At 41.5% G+C, this 23,847-nt stretch overlaps 1 protein-coding gene across 1 annotated transcript in view; it reads left to right on the top strand.

Annotated features, from left to right (window-relative positions):
- Nucleotides 1-2,960: 2,960 nt before the first annotated feature.
- The window catches only part of kazna (kazrin, periplakin interacting protein a), a 103,288-nt gene continuing 82,401 nt past the window's right edge, over nucleotides 2,961-23,847 (top strand). The window contains exons 1-3 of the mRNA XM_070910078.1: nucleotides 2,961-3,076; nucleotides 8,453-8,467; nucleotides 11,960-11,990. Of these exons, the coding sequence (XP_070766179.1) occupies nucleotides 2,961-3,076; nucleotides 8,453-8,467; nucleotides 11,960-11,990 (162 nt within the window). The remainder of the gene's footprint in view (nucleotides 3,077-8,452; nucleotides 8,468-11,959; nucleotides 11,991-23,847) is intronic.

Genomic DNA, 23,847 nt, shown 5'->3' with positions numbered 1-23,847 from the left:
TGCTGGACAGCTAGCATTGAGTGGGTCTATCAGAGCCTTTTCGCTGCCTGCTGCTGCTGGAAACAAGGTTGATGAGAGCGGTGAGACTGAACCAAAACAGTAAAGTTGTGTGCCGTAAAACCAAAACTCATAGCTAAAAGAGGCTTAACACTCTGGAGAGCTGAGGGGAACTGTAGAATCGGGTGATAATTCCTTACTACAACCATTTTCACATTACATGTAGTCATTTTTTCCCTTGATATGTAATAATACAGCTTTAATTATTTCTATTTAACAATTAAAGTCATTGTTAGGAAAAAAGGTTCCTTAGTTATTGTTTAATGCAATTTTTAACACAACTACTGTTAAGTTAGGACTGTGTGGGTGTGATTGGATCAGATTTGATTGACATTGTTGTCTCCATGGTAACACTGTCATCAGATTCTCATATTGTTAAATCATGATTAGTATGTGGAAATATGTTACATCATCTTTCTCCAACAGGACGGTTTTAGGGAACATGCTTTCAATATTGCCTCTTTGTTCAATATTGCATACTCATGTACAAAAAATACTTAAATATAATATTTCAAATGAATCAAAATATAGATACATGTATAGTCACAAGAAAAAAACTTGCAGTTTAAGCCTCTAAGCCCTGTTCGTATCTGATGATGCCTATTGACAAACATGTTAATTCTCTGTCAGCTCTGCAGTCTCTCTGTTGAGCTACTTTGAATTCATCATGAGGCTTTTTTATCCTATAAGCTTCTAGTATCCATCTGTCTCTTATTTGATTTCTGGGGTATATTTGACATTTGGAAGTAATGTTGTTTGCTTGCAATGCTTCAACTATAATAAAAGTGACAGTTTTCACACCCTGACTGCGGATACTTTCAACAATACCCTCTGTGGTGCTGCAAAGGGGAGACAGAAGCATTAATGCTTGATTGGCTGTGAGTGATTAGCCTCATCTGTAAACAGGTGGCAGTCACTGTGTCTGCTGCTTATATTTGTAGCCTTTTAAAGAGGGAGAAAAACAGAGCCGAACTTAGGAAGGGTTAGATATGAGCTATACTGAAAGATGTATTTGTGATACATTGTTGATCGCATATTCTGTCATCTGTAAGATTAGAAAAATGGTTCAGTCACCAGTCTGAGCAGGAAAGTCCAGTTAGGAAAAATGAATGAGCGTCATTCTCCCCTTTCCCAGATTGAATGGGAAAAAAGCAAATTCTCAAATTCCCCTGCTTAATTTCAAGGTCAAAAAAGAACAAAAGATAAACCTAAATTGAAATAACCCGAACATTCTTAGTATAATAATCTTCTTTTTGGTTTAGATCATCGTGCTGCAACTAACATCTATTTTCATTATCTGTTAATCTTTTAATCTTTTTTTTCCGATTCATTTAGTCTATAGATTGTCAGAAAATAGTGAAAAATGCCCCTCACAATTTCCCAGAGCCTCGACGGCTGCGTTCCCATAGAAACCGTGTTAACACAGGTCCCGCAACATATGACAGCTACAGTAGTTTGGAAAATAGCGACATGGGGCACTGAATTTGATGAATTTACTGTTCATCAAATCACAAATGAGACAAGAATTAGCTATCTAGTATGCTATTTGCTAACTGTATGTTCAGTGGGTGTCTGATGTTGAGTAGTGGGAAACGTCTGAATCTCTCTTCTTCTCGTATATTTAACACTTTCATCTCAGAGAATATTCAAGTTTTTTTCTCATAAATGTACAACTTTAACCTTGGAAATTCAGTTTTTCTCTGAATATTACCCCCCCCCCCCCCATCCAAACCCCAAATATATTTCATTTCAAATCATAGATTTAGACTAACTTGGCAGAGTAGTGAACATATATTTAGGTATAGGTAAGGTGTAGTGAAGAAAAGACATCAGTAATAATGTTGAATGTTTATAGAAAAGAAAAATATCTATAACAGCCTCAAACGGCATGTCACTTCAACATTATTGTGGTTTATGGAGCTCAAAATGTCAAGTTTTAATGGAAATGCACACTTGAATGCACCTTCCTGCTGTTATGTTTAACTTTTCTCAAACATTACAGCAGAGCCTTAAAAATTTAATTTGTTTGCAGGAGGAATACCTCGCTGTGATACTGTGATGAAAGCATTGTTTGCATAACTATTATTGTTTTCTCCCCACAACTGCTTCTTTGTCAAACTAATGATTTCCTTCCCTTTGTCCATGGAGGGAGCTGCACGCAGTATACAGAGAGAGAGAGAGAGAGAGAGAGAGAGAGAGAGAGAGAGAGAGAGAGAGAGAGAGAGAGAAAAAGCGCCAGTGTTTCACTGAAGTCCGTTTTCACAGGCTTAGTGAAATTTCTTGTGTCAGTTCAGTCAAACACACAATCCCAGAACCTTCCAGCAGTATCTCCAGAAAACAGCTGTGCTGAAGACTTCTGACTTCCATGTGCTCATATGGTCTAGCTCACCCCCCTACCCCCCCCCGACTTTCTCTGCAAATGGTACAGTCCATTTAAAAAGGTGCTTGTCATCTCTCAATGCTCTGTGTCCTTTCAACAGTCAGCTGCAGGGAGCACATTTCACAGGGGCAGTGCTGGCTCTCTAACACACACACACATATACACATATACACACACACACACACACACACTCTCGTGCTGTTACGGAACTCTCAGACACACACACACACACAGGCATGCTCGCACACTGACACACTCACACCACATATACACCCTCTCCAAAAGCGTACACTCCTTCCAGCAGATACACATTTCCCCTGAGCCGGATGCCTCTCTTTAAGGGAAAGGACAAACTGCTTTGAGGATTTAACTTGGCTGTCTCATAAAAAGGGACCGAGAACAGACAGAAAAGGGAAAGAGGAGGAATTTATTTGGGGACACCGTCCTTCACAGGAAATGGTCAACTTGTCAGCATGACACCTTGTCTGGATTCCCCTCTCCTCCTCAGGCAAAAATCCTGAAAATGATGGATGACAACAAGCAGTTGGCCCAGCGCATCGATGGGGCCATTCAGTCCGCCAGCCAGGAGGTTACCAACCTGCGGTCAGAGCTCAGCGCCACCAGCCGCAGACTGGCCGAGCTGGGGGCGACCGACTCTGCCAGCACGCTCGAGACCCTGCAGCACAACCACAACGGTAGGAGAGCCGCTCGGAGAGTGGAGTGAGACTAACTGTGCGCTGAGAAGCTGTGAACATGTGCAGAAGGATGAGTGCGCTCTGATGCAGCTGTGTATAATCTTGCAGTGTGTGCCTTAGTGTATCTTTGTGCACATGTGCTGCTGTGTGTAATGGACGGTGTCCAAGAGTGAGTTGAAAAAGCCTCTGCTCATGCCTCTATCCATGGGAATAAGTCAGTGAGTGAGTGGATGAGTTGAACAAAAGAGGTGAGGGGTTTCTGCTGGCTGGTGTCCACTCTCAGTTCTCCCACAAATCCCCTCTCATGTTGAATAATTAACCTCCTGAACCTTTAAGAGGGGGGTAGTGCTGCACTTTAGTAAGGGCAGAGTGGGTAAAGTTACAACCTCTTTTCACTCTTGGGCACTGTCTGCTAGTTCATTCGGCTCTCCCTTAACCGGGCAATGGATCTGTGTCTCTTGAGGAGGAAGGGAAAGGGGGCTGATTTTAGGGTTGCCGTGGGTTACTGTTACCGAGAGCTGTTTGAATGGCTGCCCAGTCTGTAGAATTCTGTCCTGTGTGTGTGTGCGTGTGCTGCAGCTGCTCTGTTTGCCCTTTTCCAACTTTTTTACACTCTGTGTGACATATAGATAGGTAACAGATGTGTGTTTGTGGGTCTGTGTACATGCATAAGCATGGGTGGCTGCATTAGCATGCGTGGGTATGCGTGCCCATGGGTTGTCATGTCCTTTCAACTTCTGGCTCACACATACTCTCACACTCTTGCTGTTTCCATAGCAGTCAGCTAGTACAGTGAGCTGTCTGATAGGATATGTTCCATCCAGGCTTCGGCAGCACTCTGCTTTGAAACCACATATCTCTCAGATACTTCCGAGATCAAGTTCAGTAAGAGGGCTGCGATATTTCCTCTCTCACATTCACAAGGAAAGACTGTTGGCTAACTTTCCCTTTACAATGACAGAGCGTCATTTAGTCCTCAGTTGACCTCTGTAGTGCTTTTCCAAAGAGGAAAATGTGAACGCAGGCTGCCTTACACAGCTGGTCAGGAACAGTTTGGTCATGTGTCAGCATTGTTTTCAATGGACTGCCCCTGTCTCTTTGTTTTTCAGTTATTTCTTTCTGCTGCGTGTGTGTGTGTGTGTGTGCCTTGCGGTATCCCTTTAACCCTGATGCACGCTCACGCTCCTGCTGTTTCCATAGCAAGTGTGTGTGCCAGTGTGAGTGACGACAAGCATTCCTCTGGGAGGGTTTGAGCACTGATGTCATTGTCCCTTGTAGCTGCTTCTCTGCTCAGCTGAAATGATGCCTGAGACATGCATGCTGTGGAATCACATTCATAAAACTCATAAAAACCACATTAGCGTCACAGAGACTGCTGTCTTTCTGACTGGTTCATTCTTAAAATGTTCGCAATGTTTCTGACATGATACACTTTCAGAAACTGACACCGATTTGTAGATCTGTCTCGAGATGGATTTTGTCAGACATAATTGTCTAAAAATACAGTGCTTCTGTGTTTTTCAACATCAAAAATGACACACATGACATTTTGATACTGAAAATTATGGTTTCTGACTCCTGCCTTTGTTTGGCCTGTATATCTTCCCCATCATTGTGTCTCTGTCAATAAGTCTTTTTTTTACTTCACACCCACCTCTCGCTGTCTGTTCTCAACCCCCTTCCCTCCTCCTGTCTGTTCTTTACAAGCCCGGGGTATATAATAGAAACTGCTGGGGATAGGGGGATTAGGTAATTTATCACCAGTGGCTGTGTTGGGAAGGGAGGTGTGTGCTAAGGGTTGCTGGTTCATTGCGCAGCCGGCAGAGTGGGAGTCCTGAGGGAAACTGTGTTGGGGGAGGGGGGGGGGGTGCTTCCTGGCACTTCGCTACCAGCAACACTAACCTTGCTAGCAGGCTAGCTTACCTTAATTGCATTTCTACTGCCTGGGGGTTTGCCTGTTACATTCATCCCGACAAGTACGAAAGTTATGAATAAATGGTAGTACTTCATGTATTATCTTTTTTGTGGTGGTCTGTGGAGACACACAATTGTTTCTAAAACACATTCGTCTCTCTCTCTCTTGAACCATTTTACACGTTGTCTATCCTCTGAGCTCACTGGTATCCTCATGTGGTAGTTCATGAGCTTCCCCCTGGACTTAAATGGACTACATTTAGCTTTGTTGTGGTGCTGTGCGGCTGCTTATATAGAGAAATGCTGAGCAGCCATAAAACTGGCTCAAAACTTTTGCTTGTGGCCCCAATTTGTGCCGTTCTCGTTTTCTCTTTGTGTATGGGCGAGAATGTCACCTCCAGCTCCACTCTGGAAGTTGGTAAGGTGACTGAGAAGCCCACTCTGATGCTCATTCTGCCATATATCCACCATATATTTATTTGTGGTCACCTTAAGCTAGAGGTATCTTCGAGGTGTCTTTTACTTTTATAAAGTTTTCATTAATGGCTGTAGTGAACAAGAAGCTTTTTATTCTCATTGTGTCAGATATAGAATGAAATGCTTCTTACAGCTCATTTAGTAGAGGTGCATACAGGTGGAAAAAGTTTTATATCTGCTGTCTCCAGTTGTAGTCATAGTCAAACCACAGTTACACACGCTAGATCCACTGTGGTTACCTTGATTAAATCTGGCACAAGGAACACAGAGCTGCTGCAAAGTAACTACACAAACTCCTGTGCTGTGGTGCACGTCAAACTGGTTGGTTTTATATTTGTATTCTGCACAGTCTCCTCGAGCAGTCGTAATCATCAGGAGTGTTAGAGATAGCAGAATTATGACTGAACGTATCATTGTTTTGGTTAAATTTACAAATACTGCAATTATGGATTTGTTGACATTATTTTACACTTGAATGTCACCAAGCTGTGTCAGATTTCGACAGACAGACTTATCTTAAACAAAGTTATCAGCAGTTTGATAAATCCACTTCGAAGCTTTTTTCACAGTGTTTATCAGCGGAAGAAATGAGCTCTGTTGTCATGGAGATATATTGTTCAAAATGTTTAAGCACTGCTCAGTATACATTAACATGCATGTGATCATATAATAAAGACATATGTAATGTTCATGGTCTCATTCTTTTCAATTAAAGTTGAGTTCATCATGCTGTAATAGGATTCGCAATGAAGACAGGCAAGGCTGTCTTCTCGGCTAATGAAGACAGCCTGGCTATGCTGCTGGCTAACATTTGCTTGCTAGCTACAATAGCTACTGTGTTAGCTATGTTGCAATTCTGCTCCTGTTCCAACCCATATTTCCACACGTTATCATGACAAATCTTTTGTTTATTGGCTTTTCCACTAGATCGGTTACTTATCGGTTACATCCTTCATAAAATCCTTCATCAACAGAAAAAGCTAGACTATACTAAACTATATGTCTAATGGAGTTGTAATAAAAGGGCCATTCAATCTGTTATACAGTCATAGTAAATAGACATTTATATAGTGGAAAGAGTGCTGCAGAATGGGAGCTACATATTGGACATGAAATAATTTAATATTTTTGGATATTTCATAGTAAAGTGACCAGAAATTTGGCAACAAAGAGGGAAGGATGACATGCAATAGGTCCCCTGCTGGAGTTAAACCAGGGACATTGTGGTTACATGTTTTCTTTTTATGAAAATTATGATAATAGGAATATTGATATATATATATACATAATATTTTGATTATCAGTGCTTAATTTACTATACATGTAATCCTTTAGACAGCTTTTAGAAGTTGGAAAACATTTTGATCAGCTACTCTTTTGTAGTCTTTCACCCGGAGAAACGATAACAAGCGGAAGCAAGCGATGTAAATCAACTGAATATATTTCCCTGGTTTACTTAGAGCTTGTTTTGGGCCTGAGGGTGAAAATATGCTGAGACTGTTATTTTGATGCAATTTTTTGGACAAAGCGTTGGATATTTTTCCACAGCTGATTGTATTCTGTCCACCTCTCATGAGGGACGATGATGTTTATTTATTCAGCATTCAAAGGTTATGAGAGAAGGTCACCCCTATTGCATTTAATGACTCATCCATTCTTGTGGTTGAGAGTGAGAGTATTTGAGCCAAGCGTGGTTGGTCAAACATTCACAAGATTATTGACTACATTACTGCCTCAACACAAAGGGCATGCTTTTCTATCTGAAGCTCGTTAAAAAGTTTTATGCGATGTCAGGGTAATCATTTGAGTTAAACACAGATTTTATCCTCATGATAATTAAAAATACAAAAATATATTCATCTTCAAGGAAGGGTTATCCAGAAGATCAAGAATGAGTTAGGTCTATTATATCATTTAGCATGGAGGATTTGCTGTCTCTATACATCATTAATGAGCAGACAAGCTCTTTATGTTAAAATGCTACTGAGACTACAGAGTTTTCTGTAATTCTGTTCACGAAAAGCCTCCTTGGTCATTGACATTAGATATTAAACAGGATTAAGAATATTGGGAGGCTATATGAGCAAAAAGTAGTTGCTCCTTTAGAGGTGAAGAGAAGAGCAACGGAGACATGACAAGACTACTCATGCTTTTAATACTATTAGCTTGAATAAAGGGCTTGAATTGGAAAAGGCGGCAGTACTCTAGACCCTCTGCATCTGCACAGCGTGTGGTATTGGGTGTTTTTATTCAGTTTAACCTCTATTTCACAAGCACCCTAAAGCAAGTGGGGCGGCCCACACCTTTCTCACACTGGCCGCAGGTCGATGCAGTACTGTGATGGGCGGCCATTCATCAGTAGAGGATTTTGAAAGTGAAAGCAAGAGGCTAAGCTTTTCTCCACCAGCTGTGTGGCAGAACCCATTGGGTTCTAACAATGGGAGAGGGACAGCAAATTTCTGCCTCCTGCCTGTACTTGTGAGTACCAGACATTTCAAAAAATGCTATAGAAATGTCCAATGTGTGTTTCCAACATTGACTTCCCTGTTATCACACCCCAGGTTTACTATGGTAACATGGCATTTAAGTGAAATTGCTTTGCTCTGTTATTATAATTTCTATGCGTGAGTGCAGATCCTCTCTGCTCATTGGGGCTCCCGTCATTCTGTGTACGGCGTTGACATTGAGTTGTTGGTATATTAGAGAGACACAACTTGCTCAGTAAATGCTTCATTAACATCAAAAGCTTGGACATTTGTATTCCTCCAGTGTGCAGCATGCACACGTGCATACACTGACACACGTGACGTAGACTCCTAATTACCACTACAACAATCAAATGTATGTACAGCACCAGGGATGTAAAGTCTTGTAAAATTACTGATGTAAAATTACTCTGAGTAAACGTTGCTGCGTTACATTTTTAAAGGCAAAGTGGGGGTGGGTAAAGACAAAATTGTATATTATAATGAGATTGTATGATCACACCACAGAGCCCCTTTGTCCAAACAAACAACATATTCCTTTTCTATGGGTGGCACTTTGCAGCCTGTGCATACAACTGATTGACAATTACACAACCGCCTTCCTCAGAGTGGCCTTACTAGAATTAACCAAAAAAGTGGACAAAACTCAGACAATTGAACAAAAATGACGACAATAAATAAAAAGAGCCATGGACATCTCGGTGGGTGCAACAAGCATTATTAGGGCAGACAACATGTACATAAATAAGCTATAAAAACTCCACAGTGGCTGGAGCCAAGAAGACACACACTCAAAAAGAGAGCGGCACAGTTTTTATACAACGTGTAGTACACACACACGCACACAATGCTACGCAGTGTTGATGTTCTAGCTTCAAGCTTGATGTTGTTCTCACCTGTCTGAACGGCAGTCTGCGAGTCACAATCTGCTGTACGTTCAACTTCTTGTCTTGATCGTTCTCAAAGCAGAATATAACCGGTTCACACAGCCTCTCTGTCACACATCGCTCTGCAGTCACAACTGTGACAGGAATTGTCAAAAACAGCAGAAAGGTCTAATACACCTCTCTGAAGGTAAAAGTTCCATAAGTGAATGCCGAAGTCACAGCTGAAGGATCCACCATGAGCCTTTTATTTTGCCAGACCCAGTTCGCACCTGTTGGTCACTGCTGCAGCTATTGATTTGGCTTCTTTCTTTTGTTCCAGCATCACACGGTTTATCATAACTTTTTGGTATGACTTTTGTTTTTACACTGTAACGGATGTGACTTCAGCCCTTTACAGCACTTACTACTTGCAGCAAACAACTTTTGTTCCACAACTAGTTTGAAAAATTGCAAAGACTCACAGTTAATACACATAACTTCACCTATATGGAACTTAACTTGTATGGAATAAAGACAGGATTTGCATAATTTGGAAAGACACTTTTATATCTCAGCGATTTGAAAATGTCAATAGGCTTTCACATAATGTTCTACCCTCCTCAATTAGGGTAATGTATGCAAAAAGGGGTCTTTGGCATGAATTTTCCTTTCTTTTTAAGCGTACGATTTGAGTGCTCGGTTAGTCACATTATACTGCACTCATGTTTATGAATACATATCAATAGGAATATATTGTGTCAAATAAATTCTAATTATTTCACTTTATTTCTGCTATTTATACTTTACCTCACAGTATTTGTTATTCTTATATATAAAAATCACTGGGCAACATTTTTGGAAACCAAGCTGTACGTGTTATTTTGTATGCTTTATTTAGAGAAATTTGCATCTGAACACATTTCCAGATGCCAAAGTACTGAGTATTTGATCACTGCCTCTGCTGCATCAAGCCCTAGGGCAAAATCATCATTTCCACTTTTGTCTTCTTTTCTTGTTATGTCGTGGTCCTGTCAAAATCCCAGCAAAGTCTTTCAAGTATAGGATGTCCTCACATAGATTACAGGTTTTTTCCATGAATTGCATTTCCTGCTATCTTTTGTCTGCTCAGACGATGTCTTGAAAACCTGACATTTTGCAACTTGCCATTACCTTTGTACTCCCTATCATTGACTTGATGAAGAGGGATAGGTGTAAAGCTGCTGTCACTCAGAGAGGCATTTGGTGTAGAATGCCAGCTGGGTGAGTGAAAAAACAAAGAAACAAAAAGGCAGGAAAGATATAACAGGGTAACTCAGTCATAAAAGACTGCGATGAATTACCTCAAGCTGTGAGAATGGCACCATCTCATTAGCGTTTTTTTGTCAATGGAGATGGCTTTTGAGCTCCTCTCTGTCTATGGCAATGAGAAACTTAATGACTTGTGTAAGGAAAAATGATAGTCCTCCTCAGGTTCCATGTTTATGGCACGTTTTATAGACATTTATTTGACAAAGTTACCCAACAGATGGTTCCTCATGAAAGCAGTCCTCAAAAGTGCAACAAAAATTGGAAACGCCACAATTGCCTTTGGCAAATTTCATTTAGCTCCTCTCCTGACGTCGACTGCAGTAACTTTCCTAATGAATCCCAAGTTTAGAAGGACTCACCACCCACTGGAGGCTGTATTTCAAACGGAACGACTCGTGTCGGTATAATTAATAAGGCTGAAACCTGAACGTGTGGTTGAAGGTAGTAATTACTTGCCTATAAAGCACGTTAATGATGAGTGATGTTAGTCTGTAACCATATGCTTAAAGGTCATTCATTTACATAAACATGTAGTCATCAACCGAGTGAGAGAACCTTGTGAATTAGATTGATTACAATGTAGTATATAGTTAAGATATAATGATGTGTTCTCTCTTATGTGTGTGTTCACCACATTCTGGGTGTGTGTTCACAGTGCTGCCACGCACACACACTCACATACCTCTCTGTCGCCTTGTCATAAGTTGTTGACCAGAGGAGGAAAGGGATTTTCAGTCATCAGCTACCAACAGGCCTTGACACACTAGCAGTGGCTTTGTTTGACATTACAACTCTAATACTAATTAACTCACACCCCCACTACTATGCTACTTCACACATATTATTTATTATCTACCTGAATAGACAATTTGATGCCCTTCATTGCATTTGGGTAGGTCAGGTCTGTAGTGTATATTTGATGTTTTGGGATGGTCACAGTATGCATTAATGAGTTTGAGTGGCTCTCGGGTATGTAAATGAATGTTGCCCTCTGTCCTTCAGCCTGCCTTTCCTGAAAACTGATGCTAGCAGCACTCTCACGCACAGCGGCAGATGGCATAAGCGAGTGTGCCCGGTAATCGGTGACATTGCACATATTCAGATGCCATGAAGTGTAAACTCTGAGCTGTGTCATGCAAAACTGTGGAAGTAGAGGGTGAAGAATGGGGGAGGGGGGTGCTTTAGTACGACGTAAATGTCACTTTTCCCAAAGAAAGAGATTTGAGAGAGGATTTGGAATAATCTGTAGCTCCATGCAGGTGACGGGCCAGTGTAATGGATAGTGCACCATGTGGATAGACTACTGTGAACAATGATTAAAACTCTCATTAATTTGATGGAAAGCTTCATTAGTGGGTGATGGTGGGTGGTGGGCATCATTGTTTTTATACTGCATCCACTAAGATCCCCCATTAGTTTCTAGATGGCCTTCATTTTCTGTTTGCCACGGGGGCCAGCTCAAACATATTAGAACAAACTTATTCCTCAAGATAATGTGGGCGAGAATCATTCGTAACTATATCGTTGCCAGTGAGCATAAAGGGGGGGAAAAAATGGAAATAAGAGCAGCTGAATCTATGCAAGGCTGTACTGCAATTACACCGGATGGGACTCTGGTGTAGAAATCTGCAGAGTGGAAGCTGATAGGTCTGCTCTTTTGCCCCAGAGAATGGCTCCTAATAGGCTGAGATAGGAGATGAGGAAAGTGTGTGCTCGTCAGGCACGGAGCCCCCCAGTGATTTTTGAATGATGTGATGTGACGGGGACTGGGGGAAGAGGAGGGCACGGGGGAGGAGGGGGGTCCACTGCGGGGCTTCCTAAGATTTTGTCAGCAATTATTCACAATGAGGTGCAGGCAGACGATCGGCCGTGGCAGCGGCAATGATGAAATGACATTTCCTCTGTTCATCTCGCATCTCTGGAAGTGGTAGATTGAAAGGATATGAGTTTTACCTACTTCTGTCCTCTGTTCCATTTATGTGAGGCCGATGCTGTGCAGCACTGTGTAGAGACGGTGTAAATCTTGACGTCATCCTTATCTCTCTGCAGGTCTCACCTATAAGTGTTCAGAAAGTATTTTATGCATTCTTCATTTGATTGTAAGTCTTAATTTTTTTATCCAAAGAAACATTACTAAGCATTCAATGTTGATATTTCCATATACAGAAAAAAAACATATTGAAATAATTCAACAAGAAATAACTAACATTTTAATGCAGAGCAGTGTTCATCTTCTTCAGGTCTACTTCTACAACAGGGTGTTAATTTTGGATCCTAGCTGGGGGGTACATGGTGTGTGCAACCCAAGATGATAAGGGTATTTTGGGCGTAGGTATAGCCGAATAGAATTACTGCATAGCTCTGCAGAGGCATTGGCTTGCCTCTGAGCATTTTCAGACACATGTACTGGTCCTGGGTCGGATTTCTCCTTGCACACATCCCACTGCAACCGTTTAGGAGCTGACAAATAGAGTGGGATCTCGGATCAGTGATTCTGTAAAGCCTCTACTCATGTGTCAAACAGCTTCCACCAGCTCACAAGGACCAGTCAAGGGAGCTGTGAAGGTGTTTCAAAGTTTTTGTGAGACATTGCCTTGAAATTGCTTCATCGCTCTCTTGGAAACGGGCACAGGATGTTATGTTCTTGGCCTAAACCGATGACGTTCAATGTTTAAAGACAAGGATCAGTGGGAGTGTAGAGGTGCTCCTGCACAGCAGACACTAATGTAGTTATTTGAGTATTAAACACTCCCCTCCACCTCCCACATTTTGTACTTGCTGACATGCTGTGTGGAATGATGCCCTTAAATCTTGTTGATGGTGTTGAGTCTAGATAAGTTCACCATTGAGTCATACCAATATCAATTTATCTCCTCTGCTTTGTCTGTAATATAATTTAGGTACTGAACATGTTGGCTTTAGGATGGTTTTGGCTTTAAGTCCTCTCATTATTAAGTTACAGAGGTTACAAGATAGACTTTGGGATCGTAGTTGTCTGTTAGTATTTTCTGGTCCATACTTGAGGCCAGATTTTTCTAAGTATTTTGTAGCTGTCACTCTTTCTTTGTCTGTGATCACATTGGACGCTTGGGCTTAAACCAAATGTACAGCTGTGAGCGTTGCTAGTGACCAGAGGTCAATGGGTGCAGACACGTTACGTCATCATTCTTATTGCCACGCAACACAAGGTTTGGTAACTAGCAAGCTATCCAAGTTGCATTAGCAAGCTAAGTTGAAGTAACAAAGGGGGATAATTCTTACTCTTCATGGAAAGGATAAGGAGTCAAAGTATGGGTGTGAAAACATGATGTAGCATGTCTAAGAAAATCTTGTCTAACAGCTGCCTGTTTCAAAGTTTACACATTATAAATCGAATCTAAGTTTGAGACATTTTCTTCATGGGGATCCCAGGAGTGCACTCCTGATTCAATATGTCCTTTGTTCGGAAGTGATCAGAATATTGAAAAAGATATATAAATTAACAAAGGCACACATTCACAAAACTGCTTTTCTTTTCATCTATTTCTTGTCATCTTACCTTTTGTTTTCTCTTCTAATGATCACACCAACAATCAGCAGAAACAGACAGACAGGCGCAACGCTGTTTCTGGGTTTGTTCTAGCCAGTTGGTCAAGTCCTGGCTGTTGTGAATATGAGTGATCATCCAGCCCACAATTGTCCATCTATCAGCATGCAGGCTGTCCGGCCAGCTGGTGCCCGCTGGGTAGGAGAGGCAGATTGGGCAAGCCTGGATATCACAGTGGTGGCAGGTGGGCCCCGCCATCAGGTACCGTAATGCCCACTGGCACAGACGGGGCCGTCTCAGAGCCGCGTGATGGGAAGGGACGGGGGCATGTGTGGCGGAGGAGAGAGGGAGGCATCTTGAGCCATGTGTGTGCCAACCCTGACAAATTGGATAAAGCCTCCAGTGGATAGGAAGGGCAGTGCCAGTGTGATGCTGACATATGAAGAGGACTGGCACAGTGGGTGGAGTAGGCAGAGGGTAGGAGGGGGGTGAAGGTGGCGGAGAGCAGATGTGTGTGTCATCACAACCCTGGCATCATGCTGAAGGAGGGGCAGCATTACTTACGTTAATGGACGCAGACAGACAGATACACACATACACAGAGCAATAAGTCTACTTGTCTCTGTATGTGTGTGTATAAGAGAAAGTGGACGTGCCTTCTTATAACAAGGCTAAAAAACACTTCCTATGGTGTGCTATTTTCACACGTACACAATGTCTGTCCGGGGATACTCTTCATCCTCTACCTCATTTGTTTTTTCACGTGTCATAAACCACATCTTTTGCCTTTCTGCTCCTATTACCTAGCATGAAAAATGGCTTGACATTTTATCTGCTGATGCATTTATGCTTTAAAAATGCCCACAGACTTGCAGTGTCAGGTTGGCGGCACTGTTTGTTCCATCAGAATAACAGACCATACAGTACATAGCAATCTGTGGAGAAGCTGTTTAGCAAGTGAACAGTGCCGCCTGAAGGTAGTGGAAGCGCTATCTTAATACGTCTTTAGATTTTATACACGGTGAAAACTGTCATGTCATGCTGACATGCAAAAACATTATATACTTACTTCAAAATACAATGTGTCTCCAAACTAAATTAGACACTCCTAATAGATACTGTTGTAAACTCTCTCGCATAGGTTACCATGAGTTACAATGATCACTCTCACATTTGTACTGGTGGAAACCTGTGACATTTAATTACTAGCCATCCAAGAATTAAAGTTCACTCATTGTACCAGTCCAAGAACCCCCCCCCCCCAAAAAAAAAACCAGGTGGCTAACTGTCAAAAGAAATTGCAGGTGTGCATTGAGTATTCTGCATCATTACGTCAGACCTTCATTAGCAAGCAAGCAGAGTCACTCATTTACTCTAGACTAAAGCAATTACAGATTTCTCACAGTCGATTTCACCTCAGAAACGTGGGGATTCATTCGAATGTTTTGTCTTTGAGTTGCAAAGACTAACCTTTTCGAGTCAGTTCTATAAGTTTCTCATATATGAGGATTTGTTCATTCAAATTGATTTACTGGCTTGACAAACAATAAACAGAGGCTGTGTCTCAGTAGCCTTGTTGGCAGACGGAGATCTGTATTTGCCTTATCCCACTTAAGGATCTGTCTTGTCATCGTCTTTCATTTTATTGATCGGGATAATACTGCAATGACTAACTCCGCAGCTTACTGTAGTGCAGCTTTCATTATGTAATGAAGACATTACACAGTAAGTAAGATATTAGATGATATGTTGAGAGCAGTCTGTAGCCTCTCTGCATTGTTAATGGAATTTAACTGCTATTGATTATCCGAACCGCTGGTCCGGTGCAAGCAATGCGAATGGCCTCAACAAGTAAGGGTGTTAGTTTAGGGTCGATGCATCTGACGGCCATCCTTTGACTCTCATTGAGCCAACATGACCCTTAACCGTGGACCACATAACCTCCAAACTGAGGATGCGATGGCCTCACACAGTCATTAGAAAGTGTTCAATGCGTCACCGTGCCTGTTTAAGGCATTGAATCCTCATCAGCAGGAAGCTATAGGCAGATGTCTGATCAATAGACAGGGGGAAAGGAACAGAGGAGTCGCTACTACCAAATGTTTCTTTTGTGAGCAGTCACCCCAAAGAAAGTCCCTGACCTTTTGTTTTTGAGTGATTGTTTACAAGCATCAGGCTGAATGCAAAAGACTGAAATTTGTTCACATTTTTTGAACGTTCTTAAAGTAATCTATCATATATTCCAGTGGTTTGTCATTTTAGCTTTATTGCTGATGTTGTTTTCTTGTCTTCTTGATTTTTTATCCTCTCTGCACTTTTAGTTTTGAAACTAGGTAAGATTTTAGCAGTATCATTATACACAATACTGTGAAACTGTGAGTGTATGGCAGGGTTCATTGTAAATACCAGTGATATAGGGATTACTCATTACTCATTGCTGAGATTTTTGTTTTTTTTTGGTATTCAGAGTTGCACATTCTTCTCGCCCATACTCTTGTAAACAAACCCCCACATTGTTGCATTTTCAATCTCTCAAAGAGGGAGGATGGTGCTACAAGTGTGTGACTGGCATTGTAACACCTTTTATTCTCAAGTTAAATTACCTTATGGTATAAAATTATATTTTTCATAGTGAATTATTTCTCTTCGGGAAATATTTTTGTTGCATCTCTGCAGTCATTTGCCAACTTGCTCATTGTGTTGTATAAATATGTTCTGTCCTTTACCTGACCTGTTAGTGTTGCAGACAGACATCCGAAAAGCTGTAAATTACTTACTTAAACATCAGGCCATGAAAATGCCTTTGCCACAGAAAAAGCCTCTAAAATGCAGTGGCATGTCATATTTGCGTTTTAGAAGTTGGTTCTTATCTGAGACATAACAATGAGACAGGTACTGCCAGCTGCTGTCAGTCTAGAAGTAGTCATGACACTCTCTTTCTTGAGCGAAGAGGCTTTGCCTCGTGTCTCCCATCCAAACAAGGAGAGTTCAGCCAGAGTTCAAAAGGAAGTTGAGAGGGAGAGCGAGATTTTCGCTTCCCCCTGTGTCAGTTACTCCCCACCTTTTGGGTCTTGCTTCTCTTGCAAGAGAAGTGTTTGGTTTGACAGCTGGTAGGTTGCAGATATTGTATGTGGGGGAGACATATTTCTTTCTGCCAGCCTCTTGTTTGAAACAAGTACGCTGGTTTGTCATCTTTCGGGGAATATCAAGAGGAGGACTCAGCTAGCCCCAGGGGAACACTTTTACTTATTAGAGAGGCAAATTGTGAAGACATGCTGTACGATCCGCCGGGCCAATGGAAAACCCATGTGATATAGTTTAAAACAAAAATAATACAATTTAGAAATGGTGCAGGGGTGAGCAAAACACCACTTGTTAATCTCTTGTTCCAGGCGATGGACGAGGGAGGAAAGGTAAGATAGCATGATGAGTTGTTATGTTGAGCATCTCACTGGGACTTTGTGGGCAGTGGGACTCTGGTTACTTAACTTTGATAAGGTTAACATGGACCTGGCGGCTTGAGGCCCCTCAGCAAGGCTCATTGATGCTGACATGAATGTACACATGCAAGTACACACATGTACGTGCATTCTTTCTCACACACACACACACACACACACACACACACTGAACGTTGCTGGGTTATTTGCTTTGTGCAGTGAGTGATCCATGTGTTGGCATGCTCTGTGGCCATTAATTGATGTGGCTGGCTGTGTAGACATAATTGATTTTTGTGGTACGGGCCGTAAAGCACAATGCTACAGCTTTTCACTGTCAGAATCTACAAGGCCGTTACCTTGAAAGGAAGTTGATGCCACCGTTGAACAGATTCATGGATAATGTAATGGATATAGAAAAAACAACTTTATTCCACGATAACCTACTGGGCTGTTGTGCTACTACGGTCCCAACTCTAAGTCTGCTTTGTTGAGTTAGTACTCTTGTACACATGTATACTGGATAATAATCTTGATATGAATAGGTAGTTTAGCCAAATAATCTTATTGGTCACAGAAAAACTTCCAGTACACATCATATCTTGTTTCACTCCTGCTGTACTAACTGCGGGGGTTGTCATGGAGATACCCAGAAATGTTTCTCTTTACCTTACCAAGTGCAACTGAAAGGGGGTGACGTGTTCATAGCTGTCAGTTAGTAAATATAATGTGAGTATAAAATTGGTTGGCCTAAGAATAATTCATTCTCTATTAGTGCTATGGAGTGGGTCCCCTTTTTGTCTCGTGTACGTGGGTGACGTGATACACTTTCCCGCCACTGGCTTGACAGTATTCCTCTGATCAACAGGCGGCAGTGACACACCATGATGTGCCACAATGCGCCAGCAAGCGAGGGAAGAAGAAGACTGCCAACAGGGAAACATGAATGTAATGCTGGATTTAAAATTAAAAACTCTGCTTTGCAAATGTTTTATGCATTCAACACATTTGTTAGAGCTGAAGGACACAATGCGCTTTGGTTCCTGGCAACCTCACATTAACAATAAGACTCCAGTAAGTTATTGTGCCTGGGCAAGACATTTTCCACATCATAATCCCCCGTAAAACCTGGGCGTGGAGGTGTTCAGCTATTCCTTTAGTTGAATTTTTAAGTAAGTTTTACTAGTCAAATCTTCAATTTCTTTTTGTTTTTGGCCTTACCACTCTGGTAGGATACTCTTAACATCTTAGCCATGAAAAGTTTGAATTCTTGCTGCTTTGAATTCTTGCTTTGTTGCATTGGAAAATCAAACCTTGAAGGCAAGTTGTCATGTAGTCTTCAGCTTTGCAAGTCAGATAATTATTTAGAGGTGTGAGAGGATTGAGATCTGCTCAATATTTTGTAGTTTCCTCTGTTCCCCTGTTTTTGAAGAGTAACTACACCCAGACTGAAAATCCTACTTGTGCTGCCATCTAGCAGTTGCTGCATGCTCTTTGTCTGTAGTGCAAGATGATGAAGGTGATGAAAAGTCAAGCCATACAGATCAACACAAAAAAAGAGGGATGTTCTTTGCTCAGTAAAAGCCAATACTGTTTTTATAATAAAGAGCACCTTTAGACTGCATAGAATATCATGTTGAGGGTATGTGCCTGTATCTATGTTTGGATCCCTGTCATTACGTCTTGTTATTGTAAGAATATCCCTGAGATTGATGTCCGTGTGTATCTGGATCCAAAGCAATAAGCTGCTTATATTAGATCTTAAATCCTTCACATCACCAAACAACATCTTGGCTTTCAGTTCCACAATCCATAATCAGACCATTCACACTAACTTTATTTGGATGCTTCAGAATTCACTGATGGATTGCCAAAACCCTCAACATCATAATGTCCTATAATTCTGCAGCTTGTAATGCAACCTTTTCATATCTGACTTGAGTGGATAGATGGATAGGCAGCTCTGGGTGGTGGGTGAAACGACTTGTGAGGAGGAATAAAGTCTATCGCCTCATAGGCAATTGATCTTTGTCAGGAGTGACGTGCCTGTGCAGTGTCTGTCTCCCTCCACAAAATTGACTTACATTAGGCTTAGCGTTCAGATATTGCTCTGCTGCTCAGGGTGTCGGAGAACAATTCCCAGGCTTATGCTCCTCACCATGATGCCAAAGTGTATCATTGATTCATTGATTGTCGGCCTCTTAGAGTTCTTGCTATTCAGTACATCTCCTGCACACAGTGTCATTGTTAATGCGGTTTCAGGTTTACGATGAACAAATTTGCATCAAAGTATATTTATAGAGAGTTATATTGTTGTAAAGAATCAATCTCAGAAGTAGGTATTACAGGTGAAATAAATGTTTTTAAGTTAGCCCCCTGGGCAACAGAACATTTCATTTCTAGTTTCATAATTACTGCAGCACTGTGGTCTGTCATCTTTAACCTATTACTTGGCCAGCTGGGCGTAAAGGACACCTAACTCTTATTAATCAGGTTTTGGTAGTCTAGTGTTTCCCCCCTCTGAAACTCTAGTTTTTAAATTTGGCAGCTCTGCACAGATTGTTTTGATATATATTGACCTTACACAAGATGATGTTTTGTCAGAGTGTTGCCAAGGTGGAGTAAATTCAGTTGATATGGAACACAATGCATCCGTATTGAAAACTGTCAAGTACTGAAACGCTGACATCAAATGTCAGATTTGTAATCTTACTTTTACTCATACTTTCATTTACATTTACTTCATCTTTGATGATCTTTAAATGTCAATGTTTTTTTTAAGTTCAAATACCACCTCTGAGTTTTGCCCCTGCTGGTGCTGTTCTGTGGAAGGCAGGTAAATATGCAGAGGTTATAGGAAATGGCACCATGGCTATGAAAGAGAACATTGAGTGGTGATTATGTAGTGGAAACAGCACAGGCTGGATGTCCAAATTTCCTCTCTTGAGGCTGTGTCAAGACATAAAACTTTGTGGTTGTTCTGCAGTGTTTGTTATTCATCCTGCTCATCTCATGTCATGTTATTACACTGGACAATGGTTTTACAACTACCGTCTATTGTCCTTACTAGATACCATTGTTTATCAATTTATACAGTACAAATATTTCCGAAATATAGAAATATTCATCAAAACATATTTCTAAAACCTGCAAGAACTGTGAAGTCACAGCCTCTTGATAGTTAATGTAACATTGATTTTGATTATAAGTGTAATGAAACGAGCCGAATAGCCCCATACTGGCACGACCTTGTAAACTCTTTACACAAAGCTTTACACTCTTTCTAGGCTGGTGAGGGCTTTGCCTTGTTGCCCCAGATCAGAGTGTTGCTCGAGGATTAAAGTCACTTTCTAAGCGTTTGCCTCCAATTCAGCAACACAGTTATCACAGCCACATGATCATACTATCAAAGCTCATGCCCACGCCTCAGCATAAGTGTGCGCCAGCCCTTTTCAGAAGTTAACAGCTCCACAAAAGTGCCAGTGTGTATGTAGATGTAATAAAGGACTGCATGGCAGCAATGCTTGCTGAGGGCACTGACAGAAGAATTGTGCTCATTAGGATTCTGCAGTGTCTGCCGAGCGAGGCTGAGATGAGAAGAACTGATGAGAGGAGAGGCAGCAGAGGGCCAGAAATAGATCAAAACCAAACTGGAGTCCAGAGTACTGGTGGGCACGGGGAGGGAAGGAATGCTGGCCCTGTAAGGCTGGACACGCTAAATGGAGCTGTCCGGCTGTATTGCAGATGGAGAGGCACCCGGGAGAATGATAGCAATAGCGAATGAGCTAGCTTGCTAATGATGGGAAGTATTTAGGAATGCTGATAACAGTAAGAAGGGGTCTTGGTTGTGATTGGGAAGGATGAAGATTATAGAGACCCTCAAGCTTTTCTCTGCTCTCCCATTTTCTTTCTCTCCATCTCTTTCCTCCCCCTGTTATCTCCTCTTAGTTTTGCTGTTCTGAATGTGATTAGTGGAGAGATAAGAGGCTCATGATTCTTCTATTTTCTGCTCCATTAGTCTAACTCACTTCATGCGGTTGGTCTGTGCCAGTGGCCGAGCGGCTTTTTCGTCTCCGTGCCTTCATCATGCTTCTCCTGTTGTTCAAGGCCTCGTGCACCTCAGCCTTTCATCTGATGAGCTGCACGTCTCAATAGTTCAGGTTATTCCTTTTAAAATGTAAATTTAAAACGTTTTGTGTTGTCTTTGAGTGAAACATATGAGCGAGGTTGTTTTAATTTGATTCTTTGAATGTTCAAAACACTAAAGCACGTTACATTTTCTGTCATGATTTATCAAAAAGAAGATTTTTTTAACACAAGCTGTGCGTTCACTATCCAAATAAGATAATTGTAGCTTCTTGAAAATGTGACCCTCACTTCGGCAAGTCCACTGTCCCACTCCATCCCTCTGCCGTGCTCCCCCTTCTCTCCAAACAGACCATTAGCACTGTGCTGGGCGCTCTGGAGCTCTGTGGATGGACGACATTTAAGAAACATCGCCTTTAGTCATTCCTCTTCTTCATCCTTCTTGTCGGTTAACCTTTCCCTCTCCCTCTTTTCCTCCCTCTACATTCTCATTTCTCATTTCTCTCTCTCTCTCATTTGCCATCCTTTCCTCCGGTCCTTCTGTGACTTGCAGTTTCATTCAGGCAATTTTTTTTTTGGTCTCCCCTCTTTTTAGCTCCCTTCCCTCCTTCTGTCTCTCTGTTTGCCTCTCTGCGGATCCATGTGTGGAATGGAAGCAAGTAGAGCGAGGCAGCGAGGTAGAACCCACTACCTCATCTGGTAATGAGCCTGGAAAGTTCCCAGTCAAACGTACACCGTCTCCATGGAGACTGAGGTAAAGTTGCTGGCACTGCCTGCGACTGGTGTCTTTGAAGGTCCCGGCTAGAGTAAACAATGCCAAGGTCAACACTCCTAGGGGTCCGCCACAGCATCTGCGACCACAAAGACGCACCGCAGTCTTTGAGGGTGTCGTGGGAGCTTGTTTTTTTGTCATCTGTTTCATCCAGGACCTTTTCATTAGACTCACTAGACCACCCTCACCGTGACTCACCACCCAACTCACTTTGTTTTCTCTCAAGTGCAAACCTCTAACTTGCTATCCTTGTGTTTTATTTTTTGCCTTGTCCCAAAGAGAACTTTCCAAGGTACAGATGAACAGCTCCGTACATCTCAATGTCTCCTCAGTATGTGAACTTGTTTGTGTGTTCCTTCATAAGATGTAGCTCTAAGGTTCCTTGTTTAGTCATATTTTTAGCACTGTGTTGTTGTGTTATTTTGTGTAATTAAATGCCCTCTTTGTCCTTCTGCTGCCTGCTGCTCTCTCTTCTCTGCCCCCCCCCAGGGCCACCTCCATTTATTGTTCAATTTAATTATTAATGTTCTTAATTCTAGACGAGGGAACAAAGCTGCTATGTCGTTTATTTATGCCTTTGAGCACTTAGTCATTCACTCTCTTGCTACCACGGTTGCTGCTGCAGAGTCACTTACTAGTTGGCTAATTACATACAGAGGCACCTGCCCACACAAAGCACAGACGGGTGGCTTTGTCACATTTCGTTGTCAAGACTGCCTCTCTTGCACTGTGAGCTCAGTGTAAACTTTAGGTCATATCTGGAACTGGTGCGTGCAGAGCTGTGTCTCTGAAATATCACAACACAGTGGTCACTGTAGCTTTGTTGCAACTAGTGTATTTCCACTACAACGTAGACTAAACCAGAAACAAACAAGCCACTATTACTTGTAAACCCAGACAATAACACTGTACAACCCTGTGTCTCACATTTATATACTGGCAAAGAAATGTTGCCCGATTATGTTTTTTATCAACATAGTAATGAAATGTTTTTAAATTTGTCACAGAACGTGGCAGTACAATATCTGCTTGTAGCAACTAAAGTGTATGTTTTATGGTTATGTTTAGGCAGTCAAAACACGTGGTCAAGGTTAGGACAGATCGCTTTCTTGACTGAATATCAATATTAAAAAGTCAATGCCAACTTTCAGGATGTGTTTACTTTTTGATGTTCAACCAAAATCCCACTATCTACCATGACCTCCTCTCTACGACTTTTGTGTGTAACAAGAATGTAGTGCATCCTTGACTGGAAGAAAACCGGTGACTTTGAACATCATCCAGTAAGCAAAAAAGTTTCCTATTTGGCAACACAAATTAGTAGAATATAAACAGAATTTCTCAGAGACAGGGTTGTGTTGTAGTATATGTAACGGATTGCCCTTTTAAATTGCTTTTGCCAAGAAATATGTTCAAGAGATTCTGTAGAAGCCACTATATTTTGAGATTTAGTCATCGAAATGAAGTTTAAACAAATGTTATTTGTATTCCAGATGCCTGATAAACCTTTCCGCCAAATTTAGCCCAGTTTCAATAGACACTTATTTGTCTTTAAACCTTCAAATCACCAAACCACAGTTGCTGGGCTGCTGCTAACAGCTGCTCCTACAATAAACATCAACTTTGGAAAAAATTGAAAGTTAAATCCACAAGTTTACTCAATGAAGTCACTTTCATTTTAATTCATCCCCATGGAATCCATCTAAAACCAAACTCTGCATTTGTCTTAGTTTTCTTATGTTTCAGACTTTTGTTACATTATGTTTTCAAGGAAAGTCTTTTTTATTGACAGCATGACTGTATAGTCCATGACCAATAATTATAAGGTGCCAAATTCTGAAAA

This window comes from Enoplosus armatus, chromosome 8 (genome assembly GCF_043641665.1).
Source record: "Enoplosus armatus isolate fEnoArm2 chromosome 8, fEnoArm2.hap1, whole genome shotgun sequence".
NCBI lineage: Eukaryota > Metazoa > Chordata > Actinopteri > Centrarchiformes > Enoplosidae > Enoplosus > Enoplosus armatus.
Note: the sequence above shows the minus strand (reverse complement) of the source record. Positions and strands in the feature narration are given on the sequence as shown.